We start from the raw sequence: 20,600 nt of genomic DNA, 5'->3' as shown, positions 1-20,600 counted from the left end.
TTTTAATTATGTCATTTTTGGCTTTCCATACATATTCACTAAGGGTGCCAATAATGGTGAGCAGGACTGTAATTACAACAACAATCAGGTCACCTAAAAGGCTAAAGGGGATTCACTCTCAACTCTCAAAACTCATAACTTAATATTTAAAGACTATTTTACTTTAAAATTGACCTGTTCAAATGCCTTTTTTCTGTTTAGAGTTGCCTGAAACCATAGTTCCATATTTGGCAGAGGTAGGAGCTCAGACGAAAAAAATAGTGCCAAGAGAAGGTATGGGCTAAAACCTTTATTTTGAAACATGGACTCTTAAAATCATTTTCTTTATGAAAGTGACGTTTCAACCGGAAAACGCCACGCTGACTGTCCCTCCTCTGTTTTCCTTCGGTCGTAGGGCTTCATACCAATATATTCCTCATTTGTAATCGACAAATAGGTTTTTGCATTAATGCGAACGTAGTGCATGTACTTTATCGATTGTAGGTAACGTTCACCTTGTAAGCGGTCGTTCCGTGACAAGCGAATGATGTCAGAATGTAACTCGGTTGGACGGTCAGACTATCCTGGATAGATTTCTGATACTTGCAGCCGACCACTTCAAATTGGACAGATGAACAGGTATCAATTTGTGGGTAGTTTGCTTGATCATCAGCGATAGGATATAAATTCAGTCACCTTGCACTGCAGGTGCCGTCCTGTTGTATTCACTTTCTTGCAAGTTATAACGTTCCTGCCGGATGTTGGTTTCTGTCGTTAAGTGACAGATGGAGGTAGTAATATCGAAAGTAACATTAACCTAACTTAATGAGTTGCCTAGCTGTAACGTTACTGTTGTATGCAAGGTAAAGTTAGGCCTACAGCTAAACAATTGACTTATTATCCCAAGATAAAAATCAGACTGGTACAAAGACAGAACAGGATTTAGCTGCTAATGTTTGGATGACTTTCCTCATACTGTCAGAGGTTGGCAAAGACAACACCCCAGTCGTTACAGTCTTCCAGCATGTGACGGTTTATTTCGAACTACCACGTCAAGGAATTTGCAGTGCTCTTTGAAATAAAATGCCGTGGCTGGAGGACGTGGCGAACGTCGCCTTGCGGGTGCCCTGTTTGCTTGCCCTGGATCAGCTGTACAAATGCGACGTGGAGAGTTTCACAGAGCACATTAAAGCCAGGAATGAAGATATGCTTTTTAAGTACAAATATATCATCTGGAACGTGTACTATACAGGTGAGTCTGCTAATTTTAAATACACTACGAAACTAAAGCCTGTCAGTGATAGTCTTCACTAAGAGAACAAGTAACCCTAACCCTTAGAATAGAAAGATACAAAATGTACAGCCAAGACCAACTGAGAATCTTTGTATGTTGTTGTTGTATGTTGTTGGTTGGTTGGTGTGTGTGTGTGTGTGTGTGTGTGTGTGTGTGTGTGTGAGGACCGCCTCTCTATGTGAACCGCCTCTCAATGTGAACCTGCGCTTGTCGTGTTCAGGTCAGTTGTTGAGCTTGGTGATGCTGATATTGCCACTGGGTCATATTGTTCAGCTGTATCTGCACGTGCTCACGGCTATGCTGCTCTACATGGGTCACCACATCTGCAGGTAATCTTATCGCATTTTGAATTACTTGGTTTGGAACAATATTGAAGAACATTTTTAATCCATAGAGAAGCACCTGTGGACATAGGTTACAGATTAGGATTAGGGTGAATGATCATCATTGTGTTGACTTCTTTGTCCACTCCACAGGGATTATATCAAAGATGAGATACGTTTTGGGTTGGAAAGGCCACTTTATCTTGACTCTCAGGCCTTCAATAGTTTTGTATCAACCCTCACAAGTATGTAACACACACACACACACACACACACAATTGCTTACATATTTATGCACTGGAACACACACCTGCTGAAGTTCTGGAAACATAACATGGTCATGAATTTGTGTGCACATTTAATGAAAAAGTGTATTTCTGTGTGTAGGTCAGGTAATCGTGTGCACGCTGTGTGCGTTCCTCATGCGGACCCGCCGGGTGTGGCTGTTCTCTGCTCACTTGCTCCCCCTGGTGGCCCGTGCTTGCTGTCTGCCTCTGGACATGGTCAACACATCGGCCTTAGCCTCCATGGGCCTATCTGGTGTGCAGGTGGCTGTGTTCCTGCTGAGCAACATGTTCGTGCCCTACAGACTGGCAAGGGCTGCCTACAGAGAGTTACGGGTAACTAACACGGGTGCAGGCAGCATGGCATGGTGCCTGAGCAAAAGCACACAAAGACAGTGTATAGTTGTATAGCTGTATAGATCGGCTAAAGCCACTCACAGGAAGTTACAGGTGTGCTTGCATGCACATGTAGCTTATTACAGGTAAACACAAGTGCACACAAGCCAAGAAGTCATTTTCTGTGCTATCGTTATTGGATGAAGGGGGGTACAAAAATAACTGTAATCATAATAACTGACTGTTGACACATTTAGATAGCAGATTGTTTAGCAAACAGAGTGTATGAACACAATCAATAACATTAAAGCAGCACTAAGGAGTTTTTGCCTTGGAGCTCCCTCTAGTGACGAAACTAGTCCCTCTAGTGTCCTTGTTTTTGACAAACTAGCGAGTCAACTAGCGAGTCAACAACTTTGCCAAGACAGTCAAACATCAAGCAGGTGAAAGACAAGACAAAGCAGGACGGCAAATAAACTACTTACTAGTCCAGCAGAAAGATGGCTAGCTCTGAATCAAAATCGCTACCCGATCCTAGTCGCACATGCTCAGGCACCGGACGGCTCCAGAAATCCTACAGACTGCAGTCATTTCCCTACAGAACCCAATTGCAATGGCGGAGAGGTCATTCTCCACATGAAAAGTAATTGTAGCGGCACAATTTTTTTCAAGCTGTTATTTTAAGGTAGAGTTGTTACATGGTGTCATAGGGAGATAAGAGAATGATTTCCTTAAATGGAATGGTTTAGTCATCTACACCACACTTTTAGCAAGCAAAAAACCAGGATAAGCACACAGTGTTTGGGAACTTTTGGAAGAAATCTCCCCACTCATTCTCTTACTAAAGGAAATTCTGCTCTGTTATATCTTTTAATACATGGTATTTGTAAGACAATGTCAACCTGCAGGTCTGTGCTCCACCACTCATCTCTGTGGGTCCATGACTCTCTCTCTCTGTAGGTGGTGGGCTTGTACAGGTTGTTTGCTGTGTGTGTGTCGGTGTGGCAGAGCTTCTCTGTGCCTCTGCTCTTCTCCATCTTCTGGCTTTTGTTGTTTGTTGCCCAACTCTGCAGTCCCACATCCAGCCACCAGGGGATGCTGCTGTACCTACTCAGCAGGTGCAGTAACACATCACTTCACTTTTGAGGAAACAAACCAGCAATACCAAATGAAATCTCTCACAGTTTTATACAAAGTGCTCATATCTTATGTACCATTGTGTGTGTACGTGTGTGCGCGTATATGTGTGTGTGTGTGTAGTGTGTCCGAGTGCTGCTCCACCCCTTACTCTCTGCTGGGTCTGGCCTGTGTGGTGTCCTACGTAGCTCTGGGGCTCATGAACCTATGTAAGTTCTACCTGGGAGGATATGCAGCCGTGCAGAACCACAACGTCATGCACAGGTCAGTCAGGGCTCTGTGTGGTCAAGGGAATGGGTGTGGGTAGTCATCATTGATGAAACCACTGTTTGATTGTTATGGTGAAGACGCTCTCTTCTGTTTCACTTCTGGGAGTTTGCTTATCTTTGTGTATTTTACAGCTGTTAAAAGGTGGTGGTAGATGTGCATATTGGTGAATGGCCATTATTTGCGAGCTATTGTCTGTGTTGGTTAAAGGGTTTTTTGTGTGTGTGCGTGTGTGTGTGTGTGTGTGTGTGTGTGTTTGTTTGTTACAGGGGGGTGACGGAGGGCGTGACTCTCCTGCTGTTGGCTCTGCAGACGGGCCTACTGGACATGACGTCAGTGCAGAGGTCCTTCCTCCTGTCAATCATCCTTTTCATAATCCTCACATCAACCCTGCAGAACATGATCGAGATCACTGAGCCCATAGTACTCGCACTGGCTGCCAGCAGAAACAGGTACATGCATACATTACACACACAGACACGCACGCAGGCACGCACACACGCACGCACGCACACATGCACGCACGCACGCATGCACGCACACACTCATGCTTGCATACACAAGTGCGCTCAGAAAGGCTAAGCTAAATAGACCTGTTGACCTTCTGTCACTCTGTATATACATGTATGTTTCTGTCTATAAAGAATGATGAATCCTAACCCTGTAAGTTGATTGCTGTGGCCTTATGCTGCAGCCATTGCTGTCTCTGTGGGCAGGTCTGCAGGTTTTCTGTGTGTGTGGCTCTAAGCGAGAGAGGTCACCCTCCTTCCTTTGTGTTTCTTCAGAAGTGTGTGGAAACACCTGCGGGGGCTGAGCATGTGTTTGTTACTGCTGCTCTCTCCCGTCGTCATGGCCTACAAACTCTCTCAGTTCTTCGTCATGGACCTCTGGCTGCTCATCCTCCTGTCCAGCTGTATCCTGACCTCCCTACAGGTGAGTTCACCATAGGGCTGCTTGATTATGGCAAAAAAAATCTAAATCACAATCATGATTGTTTTGGTCAACACTGAGGTCGTGATTGTCTAACTCTATGACTCATTAAGTGTAATAAACTTGCGATGCTGGAATCTCAGCGCTTTTATTCATTTTATTTATTTTATTAATAGTCACTTGATTAGTAGTAGTAATCATCCATGTATATTATCATCATATTATTTTAATTATAATGATACAGTAACACGTATTAACGGTACATTGCCACTTAAAAAACTAAAAATGTTTCATACTAAACACGTATGGATGACATGCTAACGCTAGGTGAGGGTCGACTTTTTGGGGCTAGCCTTTAAACAAACTATAAAAAAGCTAAGCGTGTATTGAACGTTAGCCTGGCCATTACCAGCCTGCTGTGACTCCATTTCTTTTCGTCAGTCAGTCTGGCCAAACCCAATGCATTTTCGTTTTCGAGATGGGCGGGTGCTTAGCTTGAGGTTTAAAATCATTGGAGTTCCCTTAACCAATCAGCAACGTTTGGTAAGCATTCTGTCTCCCGTCTCTCCATTACTAACGGGGCCATGTGGTAGATTAAACTCTTCCCAAAGCCAGTTGGGAGAAGAGCTTCGACGTCCTTTCCAATCATAAAACTTACAAGACAATCCTCTTGTTCTCCTTTTAATTTTCTGATGTTCTCGAGAGTTGAGACAATGCTGGTAAACTACAAACTCCGCTGTACTACATGCACCTCGGCAAGGCGAGTTTTGCGTCACAGCTCTGAACTGTTGGTGAACTGTCACTGATTGGTGCGGTTGTAGGGTGAAGCCTGGAAACGATGTTAGGTGGGGTTGGGCCAGACTGAGTATGAGCTTGAAATTAATTCAGGCGGAAATACGTAGGCTGGTGTCACCAGGCTAATTGAACGGGGCTGTAGTGGATAACACTTAAAGAGTGGGTTAATTATTTGCCCCATAGGTTAGGCCGGTATGTTTACAACGGTATGTTTCTTCAAGAATATTAAACCGTGTGAAATTTCTGTGGCGCAGCTCAGTCAGTGGCTAAGAGTGAGTTTGGGCTTTGAGGGAGGGGCGAAACCCCTTGTAAAGTAAATGAGTGCATTGGATGAGAGCATCATTGCGAAACAGAATGTGGCAAATTCATCTTTTCTTTATATCGATAATGTTGTTTTTATAATCATCAGAAGCCATATTCTTAATTGAAATTGGAATGTGAGTTAATACACAGCCCTAGTTAAAATTATATGACCTGTACATTATCAAAGTCTAGTCTGTCATGTATATGCTTTGAATAGTTAGAATAATTGTATAAACTATAAATTATGAAAGAGCTAATGCAGAAATATAGCATATACTATATCTGTGCTTGTAGACTAAACAGGCAGTGGCATGGCAATGATGTGTTATTATATGTTAAAGGTGATATACATTCTAAAAGACATCATTTATAGCTTTATATGCAACTTATCCATATGCAACTTGACCTCTCCTTTATATCAACATATAAGAGTGATGATGCCCACGTGATGAAATATGTTTGTCCTTGAGACTGTACATTGGATATGTTAATTATCCTCTGTAAAGTGGAACTCACCTGTGGTGCTCACCTGATTGTCTCCCAGGTGACGGGCACTCTCCTGATCTACGGCCTCTTCATGCTGGAGGTGTGTTTCTCCAAGGCGATCGGGGGGCTGGACGAGGTGGTGTACTACGTGAACGGCATGTGCCGGGCGCTGGAGTTCCTGCTGGCTGTGTGCGTGGTGCTGTACGGCGCGTGGGAGTGTGTGTTCGGGGAGTGGAGCTGGCTGGGCGCCTCCGTGCTCATTGTGCACTCCTACTGCAGTGTGTGGCTGCGTGCGCGCTCCGGCTGGAGTAACTTCCTGCTGCGCCGCGAGGCATCCCGGAAGATCAGCTCGCTGCCCTCCGCAACCCAGCAGCAGCTGAAGGACCACAACGACGTGTGTGCCATCTGCTACCAGGTAAGGAAAAACGCACACACACACACACACACACACACACACACACACACACACACACACACACACACACACACGTCCATAGATAAATACACTTTTCATTATGCCAACCACTATTACAGTGATGTCTGTTGCCATTGCTTAGCACACTCATCGAACACACTTAATACATTCATGCTTTACGTGTGAACCCACTCAAACCTCTACCACCATGATGGATAACCATCCATAATTATGGTGGCACATATACTACAAATACAATCACAAAAATCTATTTATTTTTATTCTCCACAGGACATGTCGTCAGCTGTGATCACGTACTGCGGTCACTATTTCCATGGCAACTGCTTGAGGAAGTGGCTGTATGTTCAGGAGACGTGCCCCATGTGCCACACGGCAGTCAAGCAAACCCCGCCCAATCAGACATCTGCTGCTGGCGACGCCCCAGAAAGCCCACGAGAGGAGGCCCACCCTGACTACAACACCTCCTCCTCTGAAGAAGAAGAGGAATTCTCTGAAGGGGATCAGGACGAGGGGGAGGAGGAGGAAGAAGAAGAAGAGGAGGAAGAGGAGGAACAAAGCCCCCTGGGAGATGCAGTTCAAAATGGAAACGGCTGTGAAGAAAGAGTCCTGTCTTGTAATGGGGACGCTGACTCGAACACTAAAACTAGTACGCCCTCTTCACAGCCATTCAGTCCAGCCACAGAACCTCGACTGAGCCCCGAGGAATGCATACACACTCATAGACACACACACCCACACACACCAACAGCAGAGGAGGGGGGCTTGGTCTATGCATCACCTCATGGTGAGGACCGCAACGCCTTACAATGTCCCGACAATGGACTACCGCATCGTCACCGTGACGACCACTGACAATATTTCAACATCTGGGAGAACAATAGATGAGAAAAAAACACATAATCTACGGATACAGAGGGAGAAGTAAAGAGTAAGCGTTTGCGATGGATGAAACAGAGTCTGACCGTAGTCTCCCCAACTGTTGTCTAACAACAACACTGTCAGGCTACAAAAAAAATGAATGGAGCTGCCAGAAGTCTGTCACAAAAAAACAAACTTGTGTACTTGGATGTGAAAGTCCTGCTAAGCCCTTTTTCTTTTCTCTCAGTTTATGTCCCTTTGAACATATTACTCAAAATGTGTTAACATCTTTATGTGCTGTTGTTGGAGGGTAGGCCTTTAACTAAAAAAATGCCTTTCATAGTATGTTCAGCGGGAGAGGGTACATGGAGTTACCATTACGATACACAACACTGAATGCCTTTCTCTGTCCATTTGAAAAACTGATTTTTGTAAGAAATGCTTTGCTAACATCGATTCTGCTAGGAAAGACTTTGTTGGTCAGTTTGTTCATTCAGGGGATGCTGACAGGTCCATGCTCAGCTCAGAGACTACAGACCGAGGGGAAATGTGTGTGGTACCAGTCTATGTGTTTGTCTGCTCATGGAAAAGGTAGCTGGAAGAACCTCACCAATAGCAATATATTGTATGAGAATTTGGTATTCTAAGGGGAAAAGACCTTGGACCTGTTGAATGGTACTTACAGGTTATTGTGTTTTAATGAAGGCTTTTAAAAATTTCCATCGTGACCTGTGTGCTTCATTTTCTTTGACTTGCTTTGAGTGCAAGACTGATTTTAGAGAGATTGAGTGGAATTCAAATTTTAAAATATTAATATGCAGGGTATCAATACTTAAGTAGTTACATAATGGTGATTGAAATAATGATTAACATAAAAAATATGCGTTTTTTTAAAGGTTACTTGCATGTTGACAAACCTGACTGTTTAATAGGTCCATTGAACGCCAATTGTGCTAAAATGTTGCATTTCCGCTATTGGACATCATTTTAAAAGACACGACACACTACGTGAGACGTTATACATTAGGCTACATTATTCCCTACGCCTCCAGACGTATTATTATGACCGCCGCCCGACAGCCAATTTTCTGTTAACGATTCCCGGGACACTGAAACACCGGGGTGCACGAAATTTGGTGGGCATGTAGCCCCACTAGATTAGCGTGGAACCATTGATTTTCGTGCAGCCCCGTCGGACTGGACCCCTTTTAAAGAGGGTGGGGCGATTCAGTTTTCTGTGAATAAGTCGAAAACCGTAGGGCCTAGGAGGACCACATTTTTTTTATATGTTGGTCTTAAGAGGCCACGTCAACCATTCCACTACCACCTATTTCATGTGTAGTGCCACCTAGTTACAAATGAAAAGGCAAAAATGGAGTGTTGTAAAAAAATGTAATGTAAGTTGACAAGGTCAGAACTGCACGAAATCAGAGGTGTGGGATCATTATGACACCTTCTGATTGCACGTTAAGTTTCGTGAAATTCCGTTCCCGGGGGGGCATGCAATAAATTGATTTATATGTTTATACACCAACTGGCCTGTAGGTGGCGCGACACAGTTTTCTTCGAATATCCTGAGAACCGTAGGGCCTAGGAGGGCCAAATTGTTCTTGTATGTTTGTGTTAAGGGGCCATGTCAACCCATACCATAACCAGTCATTACATGTATAGCGCCACCTAGTTAAAAATTAAAAAGCAAAAATTAGGTGTTTTAATCGCATATATGTCAAAGTGCTGGAAAAATTACCAAATTTGCCAGGGACATCAAGCCTGTAACCTTCCATTTTCGGTAGAGTTTTTGTCCATGGATGGAGCAAAATGGCTCTGTAGCGCCCCCTAGAACATTGCAAAAAACCCTGCGCATTGGGGTTATTTTGGCGTAGCTTGACGGAATTTGGTACTCGTCTTCATCATGCTTGGACGCACCAAAAAGTCTCTTGACGCCATGGTGGCAGGTCCACAGGAAGTCGGCCATTTTGAGTGGAAGATGCGTTTTGACGGCGTTTGCACTCCTCGCATCTGATCGAACTCCTCCGACAGATTTAATGGGAACGCCTTGAAATGTGGTCAGGTTACTCTTCAGCCATGGGCGACTAAAAGTTCTATTGGATTTTCTCATTAGTCGGAAGGTGTGGGCGTGGCAGACCCTCCAACTTTGCCAACTTGCCAGTGCTTGCCACAAAACACAAAGTCTCTTATAACTCTTGCGTACATTGTTTGATCCAGAGAAAATGTCTCAGGGTGGACGCGGGATCCAGCCCGAACGCGTACATATGCCTGATTGATATCATCTATAGCGCCACCTGTTGGTGGTTGGAAACTTCACTTTGTTCTACACCTCGCATGTGATTGAACTCCTCCTACAGATTTAATGGTAATGCCTTCAAACGTGGTCAGGTTACTCTTCAGCAATGGGGAATTAAAAGTTATGAGAATCTTTTACAAAGTTTGAAGGGTGTGGGGGTGGCAGACCCTCAAACTATGCACTCTTCACAATTCCAGTCACTTATAACTTATGCATATATTGTCGAAAGTGCACGAAATTGAAAGTGGTGGATCATTATGAGACCCTCTGAATGCATGCCACTCGTGCAATTTTGTCCATGGGGGGCCATACAATCTTATGTTTTATGTGACTACACCAACTGGCCTGTAGGTGGCCTGACAACAAATGACAGCAAAAAAGTACTTACATTTACTATTGGCAAAACATAAGAGATTTTAAGGGAATATCTGCTTTTTGTGTGTGAACAGTTTTAAATAGATAGTACAATTCTGAAAACAACATATTGTGTTTGGGTCAATTCAACTTTTCTTAACAACTTTAAATTACCTGTTTTAACAAAATACATTGCAAAAGAAAAATATACCAAAACAATCCACAAAAAAGTAGTACACAAAACATAACCAAATCATCAAAATATATCACAAATAATTCCTTTAATACATAAAAATGAAACACAAACCAATTTACACACACAAAACACATAAAAACACACAAACACACTGACAACCATGACTCATTCTGTGCCAAAACCTACAGTTCGGCGGTCATATTCTGTAACGCTTTGCGTTACGTCTAGTTTAGTAAATAACTGTTCTAGACAGTTATAATAACTCTAGACAGCCAGACTCTCCAATAAGCAAGACCAGGGTCAGTGTAGGCTTGAGTACACTTTATTGATGAAGTTGAGTGAAAACAAATGGAGCAGCCTCATTTCCCTAAGTTAAAAACAACAAATAGACCTACCGCATAGCGATGAGTAATATGACTGCCACATAAAGTGAAAGGATGTGCAAGAATTGAGTTTAAAGCAGAAAAGTCAAAAAATATCAAAGAATAGACCCGAAGTTCATCATCGCTTATATGTTTGATCAGGTTAACTAGTTTACTTTTTCCTACGAACTGGGTTTCTTTTGTCCACAAAGTGCATTAACCCCTTTGTCCACAAAATGAAAAGGTCTGTTACCAGACCAGACAAATAGTTGACTATAATTGTAAAAGGTTATTTTAATACAGAACACATTTCACCCAGTTCATTTTTACTTTGTGTACTTCTCACACTGCACACTTTCACATCCAGCTTCACTGCCACTTTACCAAGTTCTCGGCTGAAACTGACTGTTAGAGTTAATCATCATGTCAGTCGAAGCCGAAAACGAACGTAGCTAAATTAATCACGTTTTCGCATCGTTGGCTTTCCATATGTTTTAGAAATCACACATATTTATATCAGCTGACTTGCATGCTGATTTGTCATATGACCTACAACAAGGAAGTAAACTTTGAGTTGCGTGAGTGAGATAAACATACATTTTATGTTCCTCTTCGGGTCGTTCTATAATTAAACTCTACATTAACCGTCTTGTATGGACTAAATCTCCATTCTTCTGCTGTTAAAAAGATGTGAGGAGTGATCGATAAAGTGACAGCGACAAACCATGATCCCAGTTCAGAGTAAAGTTAGGCTGTTCGCTTTCATTTGCTCTTTATTGATTTCGGCCGCTTTGTGTAGACACTCACCAACAGGCACCGGTGATGATCAGGGCACTGAGGTGGAGACCCAGAGTTTGAACGGAAAATGGATACTGCGCAACAACAACGGTTCATTAAACCTACCTGCAGAAGTACCGGGATGCGTCCACACCGCCCTTCATAAGCAAAACTTTATTCAGGTAATGAACGGACACAGCCGATAGTTTTTGTGCACAGCGTTAGCGCATTCCCTCAAAGCGATAGAACGTGTTTTCCTGTTTTGACAGTTAATACATATGACAATGCAAACAAAGAACTAAAACAGAATCGTTCATTTTCATTAGGACCCCTACTATAGGTTCAATGACCTCGACTACAGATGGATTTCGCTAGACAACTGGACATACAGCCTCACATTCGATGTGCCACATTCAACCAGGTATGTACACATTGCCCTTTCACCTATTCAGTTATACAAATCATTATTCTCACTAAAATGTTCAGATGCACATACAAACATGTAAGTGATTTAACTGAGTTATGTGTTGAGACGGATGAAGAGAGTGATTTTGCTCTTTGATGGAGTTGACACTGTCTCCACCATTACCCTTAATGGAGTCACTATTGGCACAACGGACAACATGTTTCGATCATATGTAAGTATGAGTGCCTGTGTAGTGTATAATGTGATCGTTTGAGTGTCTGTTTGTGTCAGATAGTGTAAATCATTTGTATGCTTCCAGTGTGATTTACTGTGGCAGTGTGTCTGTGGTCTGTATGTAGGAGTTTGAGGTTGGAGGTCTCCTGAATGCAAAAGACAATCTTTTGGAGGTGGGGTTTATGTCAGCAGTGACATATGCATCACAGAGAGACCACGCACATTCTGAATACAAAGTCCCACCTGCATGCCCTCCCCCGGTGCAAAAAGGAGAGTGCCATGTCAACTTCATCAGAAAGGTACCTGAGGAGCAACCACACCAAACTATTGAAGTCACTCCAAACACTTGATTATGTCTGTTGTACATGATCTTGCATTTGTTTTTCCATTCTCTGAATTTTGGTGTGTGTGTGTGTGTGTGTGTGTGTGTGTGTGTGTGTGTGTGTGTGTGTGTGTGTGTGTGTGTGTGTGTGTGTGTGTGTGTGTGTGTGTGTGTGTGTGTGTGTGTGTGTGTGTGTGTGTGTGTGTGTGTGTGTGTGTGTGTGTGTGTGTGTGTAGGCTCAGTTCTCCTTCAGCTGGGACTGGGGTCCTTCATTTCCAACTCAGGGCCTGAGAGGGGTTGAGCTACAGGCCTTTAACTTCATCAGACTACAGAGCTTCACAGCCAGCACGGCTTGGGGTATGGAGTAATATATATGTGCAACCTCCCTGTCTGTCATACTTTCTCGCACACACACACACGCACACACACACATTCACATTAACATTAATTCTTTGATTCTGTTGTCATACACACAGTTAGAAACAAACTGTAGAAATCAACTCTACTGATTTATATGGAAAATGATACGCTGTACACATTAAGGTGTCCATATTTCTGAGACAAAATCCGGGGACGTTATCAGTACAGACACGTAAACACCTGCAAAACAGTGTAATCTTTTTAATCTTTGTAAGCGGAAAAACGGGGACGTCTGGTCACCTTGGTACACATACTATGTCTAGATCTGTCTTCATCTCAGTTCTCCCAATCTTTAATTGTTTTCCAGATTCCTCTCTCTCATGTTGGAATGTGGAGGTAGAGTTGTTCTTTGATGTTGCTGTGGCGACCGATGGGTGTTTCACATTGTTGCTACCAGAGCTGAAGGTGTTTCAGAAGTTCCAGCTGTCAATCAAACCTGACCAAACTAGGAAGGCCCTCCACCTTCAGATTCCTTCAGTAAGCAAACAACACAATCAAAAAAGTGACATGATGTCATTGTGTGTTTTTTTCCCCCAATGAAAGTTTAGGCCAATTCTAACTCCTTTTGTCTGTGTCTGTGTTTGTAGAATGTCTCAGTTGACTTGTGGTGGCCCAATGGTCATGGACAGCAGACTCAATATCTTCTGTTCATGGAGGGCAGAACTGAATCACGGGTCACTTTCCACACAGAAACACCGGTGAGGCGTTTGTGTTATTACTGGAATGATCAGTTTCTCGTTTAGTTTAGTTCAGTAGTATAGTTCAGTTTTGTTCAGTTTAATGGCTGCCCTTTCAAAACAGTCTGAGTTATAGTCATGGTTTGTCTATACAGTATATGTGTGTGTAAAAATGCTTTTTTCAATGATTTTCATCATTGTGTGTGTGTGTGTACAGGTGGCATTCAGAACAGTGGAGCTGGTTCAGGAGCCTATTCCCTCCTCCCCAGGGTTGAGTTTTTACTTCCGGGTCAATGGACGGCCGATCTTCCTGAAGGGTTCCAACTGGATCCCTGCACATGCCTTTCTGGACCTGGTGACCCCTGATACGTGAGGGACCGTTAAGGCTTTAACACAGTATTCAGAGGATTTTTTCTGAAATGGATTAGCAAAAAACAATGCACCATCCTTATTATGAGCTCTTATCTGAGTATTGAACACACTCTCTCTCTCTCTAGCCTGAGAAACCTACTGCAGTCAGCTGTAGATGCAAACATGAATGCACTGAGAGTGTGGGGAGGCGGAGTCTACGAACAGGACACCTTCTACAGCCTGTGTGATGAGCTGGGCATTATGGTAACCATGGATACTTTACATCATCAGTGTGAGACAAAGCTAGGGCTGAAGATACATTGTAAATATTTCCCATACGCTCTGTAAAAACAAGTTGCTGAAGGGTAGGTAGTAGGTAGCTTGATTAGGAGCCATATGGGTTTGGTTCAGTAATTTAGAATTATATGACAACATATTGCTGGGGGTAGATGACTGGTAATCTTACGTAATAAAGCATGTATCAAACTTCTGGATTTTTTTTGGAGTATGTCTGTCTGTCAGCAAGATCACAGAAACACTACTGGTCTGATTTTCATGAAACTAAGTGAAGGGGAGTAGCAGGGACCCAGCAAGAACCCATTATATTTTTGAATGGATTCGAATCACAGGGTCTAAGGTTTTGTCAATTTTTCAGTCATGCCTGTCTTGACTGTTTCCAGGTATGGCAAGATTTTATGTTCGCCTGCGCTCTGTATCCCACAGAACAGGACTTCATTGAAACAGTGAGGGAGGAGGTCGTCCAGCAGGTACATGCTCGCACGCACGCACGCACGCACGCACACACGCACGCACGCATTCACGCACACACACACACACACACACACACAAACAGATTTCCAAAGACAAACCCCTGCTCTCACCAACAGAGAAACATGTAAACAATATGAATCAGTACTTTTTGCTCTCTTAGGTCAGGCGACTGAAATCCCACCCATCTATCATTGTTTGGAGTGGCAATAATGAAAACGAGGCTGCCATAGCAACTGACTGGTTCGGAATCCCTGTTGCTGAGCGACCAAGATATGTGAAGGACTATGTGACTCTCTATGTGGAAAACATCCGCACTGTTGTACAAAAGGTAGACATACAAATGTGACTAGCATAATTTATTTCATTGGACTATGACTGTATTTCTGTTGTTTATGAAGTCACAGTATATAGATGGTGATGATGATTTCTTGTAGGAGGACAAAACCCGACCCTTCCTGGTCTCAAGCCCCACCAATGGCGTGGAGTCTGAGAAGGAGGGCTTCGTGGCCCATGACCCATACGATCCTCACTATGGCGACACACATTTCTACAGCTATTTAAACAACTGCTGGGACTGGAGGCTGTTCCCTCGTACACGATTCGCCTCAGAGTATGGTTTTCAGTCCTGGCCTTCCTTGTCAACTCTCAGCAAGGTAGGCTTAGGCATGTCTACACACACACACACACACACACACACACACACACACACACACACACACACACACACACACACACACACACACACACACGCACACACACTTATATTCCTAGGCCATTTCACAAAAAAAGCAAAGCGTATTTAGAGGGGTAACTATAGCATGTAAACTTTAAGTCCTCCTTAGTCTAAGGCTCAGGATAAAAGTGCTGTTTTGGTGTGCAGTCATTTGGGAAAAAGTGTAAGCCTGCCTTGTGTAATAGGTTTCCCAATCTGCTACTTACAGCGCCATTGCAATTTGTCTGGGACCGTAGATCATTGGCTTATACAAAAGTATAGTAATGTGTGTGTGATTTAGAATCACGTTCATTTGCAAGGACTTAGTCAGCCTCAGTCTGCCATAAGAATTTCCTTTGGTATCAGGGGGTGGATCATGTAGTAGTCAGGGCCGGATTAACAATTTTCTGTGCCCTGGCAACAAGGCTCAAGGCCCCCCCCCCGCCGCCGCCGCCAAACAATCGTAAAGTCGCTATTATCAAGATCATAGCCTACACTAGTGGAGATGTATGTGTGCACAAAAGCCTCAGCATAAAGTGCATGCATTCAAGAGACCATTCAGACGCACAAATGTGCATAACTTTTTACAATTAATCTTTAACAGAACTTGGTGGCTTGAGGAGTACTTATTGAATGTTTCAATTATCTTGAAAGCAAACAGCTAGGTAGGCCTTAACTTAAAACCATAGAACATTTTAAAAATGCAAAAATGTGAAATTATCACCAACCATGAAGCAGACAATTAGTGTGTTTTTAGTAAAAGTAAATCATTGGCTACACTGTTGCATGTAATTTCAAAGTCAAGATCATGTTTATTGTATCACAATTCAACATTTGATGTTGATCACTTCACTACTATATATCCTTATTATTTTTATTTAAACAAATGGACCTTACAACTGGCCTCTCCCTTAAAGACTGAACTCATGACTACACAAACAATTATGAGGCCTAATGACCTATCTTACTTTTAAAACTTCTCTCATTAACACTAGGGGTGCGATATGGGCAAAAAAGAATATCTCGATATTTTTTTTTCATTTTGACGATAACGATAATTAGACGATATTTAAAACAAATGTGATTGGAATTCTCAGAGTTATACCTTCTTGGAAATTACAATAATGGGCACAATGTTTAAGGAAAACACTTCTTTACTGTCTTTAAACAAAAATAACTTAATTAAACTGCAATGCAGAAATATTGAACTCTTGAAATAAAGTGCTCCATGCATCCATGAGAATTATTGCACATCAACAGCAGTGATTATGGCCTTATTAAACTTAAAATTCTGTCCCGGATTGTACAAAAATACAAATACATGAGCATTCGAGCATGGATTGGGACGATTTTTTCTGTCCGAGCCCGGCCAGGTCCGACAGAATAGTAACCGAGCCCGGACCCAGTCCGACAGGCATTCAAATATTTTTTTTTTTTCTAATCCGAACCGAGCCAGAAGGAATCAATCTCAACTGTTCATAGTACTAATGCCACATTGACGTACGTTTTTTTTTATGAATAGCCTGGCTTTATTAAACTGAGGCATCAACAGTTAAATGCTCTCTCACACAAACAAGCGCTGTTAAACGCACAAGCGTGCACAATAAGGCCAATACGTATATTTAAATTAAATGATTGACATTGCAAGAACGTTTAGTAAAATGGTGCGGCTCCTTTAAGAAGAGCACGTACAGGGAGGGAGAATGGTGACGCATAGTTTGGATGCAGCGACAAAGATTTATGTGCTGTAACAGTGTTAACCAGTATGTGAGTAACGTGAGTTTTAATAAAGCATAGCGTGTGTAATGTGTAGCTATTTCATTCCGTTTGCTAAACTTTCCTGCTGTCTGTTTTTACTAACCAGCAGCAGACGTAACGGGAAGGGAATTAACCCGAAGTTAAAAACATGTAGGCTAATCTACTTCGGCCGTGGAGCATTTTACTCCCCTGCAATCTCCAACTACGAGACAGCCTCCGACAGCAGGAAAGGTTAACAAACGGAATGAAATAGCTACACATTACACACGCTATGTTTTAATACAACTCACGTTTTATGCTATACCAACGGAGGCACAACAGACATCACCATGCGCTGCCAGGACTGCGTTCATAACGTGATATTTGTCAACAACGTTGTCAAGTGCCCCTTTGATGTCATGGGCCCTGGGCAAGTGCCCAGTTGCCCTAATGGTTAATCCGGCCTTGGTAGTAGTAAAGGCAGACCATAGTAACCCTACCCATGTACATTTAAAGCTGTGCTTGAAGATATAATAGGTTTCATATATCCAAGTGTTGGGGAAAAAAAACACTTTTAATGGGATACCCAGATGAAAAAGGAAACTGAAAACCAAAAGCAGTTAAATACATTTGCTTCTATCCTCATCAGAAAGATATGAACAGAAGGGGGAAAATGATCTTTAAAATTACTGTGACTTCTCTCACCCCTTACAGAAATGGAGTACTGTACATCTGTGTTGTACAGTTATGGTTGATTTATTTCATGTGTGTGTGTGTGTGTGTCAGGTCTCCAAACCTGATGACTGGAACTACCTCAGCAGTTTCTCAGCACACAGGCAGCACCATGAGCTGGGAAACACACAGATGCTGATGCAGGCGGCACTGCATTACATACTGCCCAACAGCACTGATGCTCTGAAGCACTACAGGGACACACTCTACATCACACAGGTATGTACATGTACACACACACACTCTTTCACTGTCTCTCACACACTCATACATTCACACACATACACACACACACACTAATGCACACACTCTCTCACTGTCTCGCTCACACACACACACACACACACACACACACACACACACACTCTCTCTCACACACTCACACTTACACACACACACACACACACTAATGCACACACTCTCTCACTGTCTCGCTCACACATACACACACACACACACACACTCTCTCTCACACACTCACACACACACACACACTAATGCACACACTCTCTCGCTGTCTCTCTCTCACACACACACTCACACACACACACACACACACACACACACACACACACACACACATAAATACACACACACATAAATACACACACAAAAATACTTTTAACCATACATGCAAATACATACACACTAATGCCAGCATTTCTTTTTCACTGTGATTGGTCACTGCAGGTGATGCAGGCTCAGTGTGTGAAGATGCAGACGGAGTTCTACAGCCGCAGCCGATCTGAAATCATTGATGGTGAAGGTCACACCATGGGCGCCCTCTACTGGCAGCTCAATGACATCTGGCAGGGGCCATCTTGGTCCTCAATCGGTCAGTCACTTACCCAACAACAAACAACCATATTAGTGGATATAATTCAATGCCATTTATTGACTGATGTGAAACATTTGATACCACTGCTTTCTGGAACACAGCATGATATGATGTGGATCCTAGAAGGCACTGCTGGAGTGGCAGACCCATGGTGACAAGACAACTGTTTGTGTACGTGTGTGTATGTTTTATCTGTCGGTGTGTGTGTGTGTGTGTGTAGAGTTCGGTGGAAAGTGGAAGATACTGCATCACTTTGCTGTAGACTTCTTCTCTCCCGTCCAAGCGGTGGGCTTTGAGGAAAACGACACACTCAAGATCTATGGCGTCTCAGATCTCAGCACTGACTTCAACTTCACGGTCACGGTAAGGACCGACCTCACGTTGCATGTGTTTGAGTATGGGACTTTGTTGATGGTATTCTCAATAGCTTTAGAGCAATACGTAAGTATATCATGGTATCTCATAGCCTTTACAATATGTGTGTATATGACTGCTAGTCCTGTTTCGTTTTGAGCTGCAGTATAACAGTGGAAGAGAGTCAGGTGGAGTGGAGTCAATTTCTTCTTGTTTGTGTGTGTGTGTGTGTGTGTGTGTGTGTGTGTGTGTGTGTAGGTTACAGTCTATGAGTGGAGCAGTGTGACTCCTGTGTGCACTGAGGTGTCTGACCCGTGTGTGCTGAAGGGGGGTGAGGCCATGTTGATGATGCAAGTTTCTGTTCCCACCCTACTGAGGGATTGTGGGAAATGTGACCGCAACTCATGTCTGGTGACCTACGACCTCAAGGACCCTGCTAACTCCAACAATCAGCACGGTCCGATTGGTCACCTGTTTCTCACCTCACCAAAGGAAGCAGGGCTGCAGCCACCCAACATCAAAGTAAGACAGACATAGACAAACATACACTCAGCATCAATGTGAGGCCAACTACTGTATTTTATAATAGTTCATTTAATTCTGAAATAGAATTAAAGGAATGGCTTTTCAGACTTATTCCTAATACTTATTTCTAATTCCTTTTACCTAATACTGCACACATAAATCTGTTTTTAGCTTTGTGCACAATATACACACACAAAGATCTTAATTTCAACCTCTACAGACAGCCAAAATAAAATGGAGGCTGATATCATGATTAAGCTCCCATATATAATCAGAAACTGACACAGAGGGCAGGTTTTCTGTACAGTAATTATTACCATGTCTGTGGTAACTGTGTCTCTGTTTTCAGGCCTCTGTGGAGCGTGACGGAGACATGTTTGCCTTCACCCTTCACTGTGAGGTTGTTGCGGTGTTTGTGTGGTTGGATGTTGGGGACGTTGCTGGGCGCTTTGAATCCAATGGCTTCCTGCTTTTGTCACTGAAACGGACTGTGCGCTTCTTTCCCTGGAGGCCAACCAGCGTTGAGGAGCTGTCTAAAAAACTTTATATCACCTCATTGCGAGATGTCTACTGAGTGTGTTTGTGTGTCTGTGTCTGTTGCTTTTACTCAAATTCAAGTTTTTTTTTTAAATAAATAATGATAAAAACAGCCAAAATTGCAGTATGAAACTGAAATACTGATGTTAAGACTGTACTATATTGTGTGTCTTTACTCAGTCTGTAAATGACAAAGCAAAACAAACCAAACATTACCAATAACGCAGGTGTTATAGACTTCTGCTGGGTAGCCACTAGGCGGCATCGGTGTTCAGAGGAGGGAAATCTATTTTTATGTTTGTTTAATACATTGCAAAATAACTAGTGTAAGTCCAGTGGCAGAATTGCATATAAATGTTCATTCTGTTAAAACGTGCTGTTGTCCCTTGTTTTGTGAAAGAACAGTTTGAAAATGGCATCAGCCCGCCCGTCGCACAAAGGGAGAAAGGGAGAGAGAGGCTCGCACAATGACGGCATTGAGACGGGGGAACCGCGAGCGGGGCGCCGGGGCACTCACTCACCAAAAGCTGGAGCTGATCTTTGAACCGTCTGAGCGCGCTAT

General features: G+C 43.0%; 2 protein-coding genes across 2 annotated transcripts; both read left to right on the top strand.

The window, feature by feature from the left end:
- Positions 1-399: 399 nt before the first annotated feature.
- Positions 400-8,148, top strand: LOC308374271 (RING finger protein 145). The gene is made up of 11 exons (XM_080850009.1): positions 400-618; positions 1,037-1,231; positions 1,494-1,602; positions 1,750-1,841; positions 1,984-2,216; positions 3,177-3,334; positions 3,477-3,617; positions 3,890-4,072; positions 4,406-4,553; positions 6,193-6,549; positions 6,841-8,148. The coding sequence occupies exons 2-11, from the start codon at positions 1,063-1,065 to the stop codon at positions 7,420-7,422; spliced, it is 2,172 nt and encodes a 723-aa protein (XP_080706135.1). The 5' UTR covers positions 400-618; positions 1,037-1,062; the 3' UTR covers positions 7,423-8,148.
- Positions 8,149-11,370: 3,222 nt separating this feature from the next.
- manba (mannosidase, beta A, lysosomal) lies at positions 11,371-20,075 on the top strand (the record flags this gene model as incomplete). The annotated part of the gene is made up of 17 exons (XM_080849543.1): positions 11,371-11,604; positions 11,749-11,843; positions 11,955-12,060; positions 12,188-12,361; positions 12,621-12,741; positions 13,112-13,281; positions 13,392-13,502; positions 13,699-13,850; positions 13,979-14,096; positions 14,513-14,599; positions 14,764-14,931; positions 15,038-15,256; positions 17,839-18,003; positions 18,475-18,619; positions 18,843-18,985; positions 19,235-19,498; positions 19,851-20,075. 17 exons carry the CDS (start codon positions 11,371-11,373, stop codon positions 20,073-20,075), a joined length of 2,697 nt encoding a protein of 898 aa, XP_080705669.1.
- Positions 20,076-20,600: the final 525 nt, after the last annotated feature.

Source organism: Sprattus sprattus (genome assembly GCF_963457725.1).
Source record: "Sprattus sprattus genome assembly, chromosome: 13".
NCBI lineage: Eukaryota > Metazoa > Chordata > Actinopteri > Clupeiformes > Clupeidae > Sprattus > Sprattus sprattus.
Note: the sequence above shows the minus strand (reverse complement) of the source record. Positions and strands in the feature narration are given on the sequence as shown.

What these genes read in the sequence shown, in the direction of transcription:
- LOC308374271 (XM_080850009.1), top strand. Translation starts at nt 1,063, where the DNA reads ATGCCGTGGCTGGAGGACGTGGCGAACGTCGCCTTGCGGGTGCCCTGT. An exon ending in ATGGGTCACCACATCTGCAG is followed by an intron (nt 1,603 to 1,749) that starts GTAATCTTATCG and finishes TCCACTCCACAG; the next exon opens with GGATTATATCAAAGATGAGA. An exon ending in CTGCTGTACCTACTCAGCAG is followed by an intron (nt 3,335 to 3,476) that starts GTGCAGTAACAC and finishes GTGTGTGTGTAG; the next exon opens with TGTGTCCGAGTGCTGCTCCA.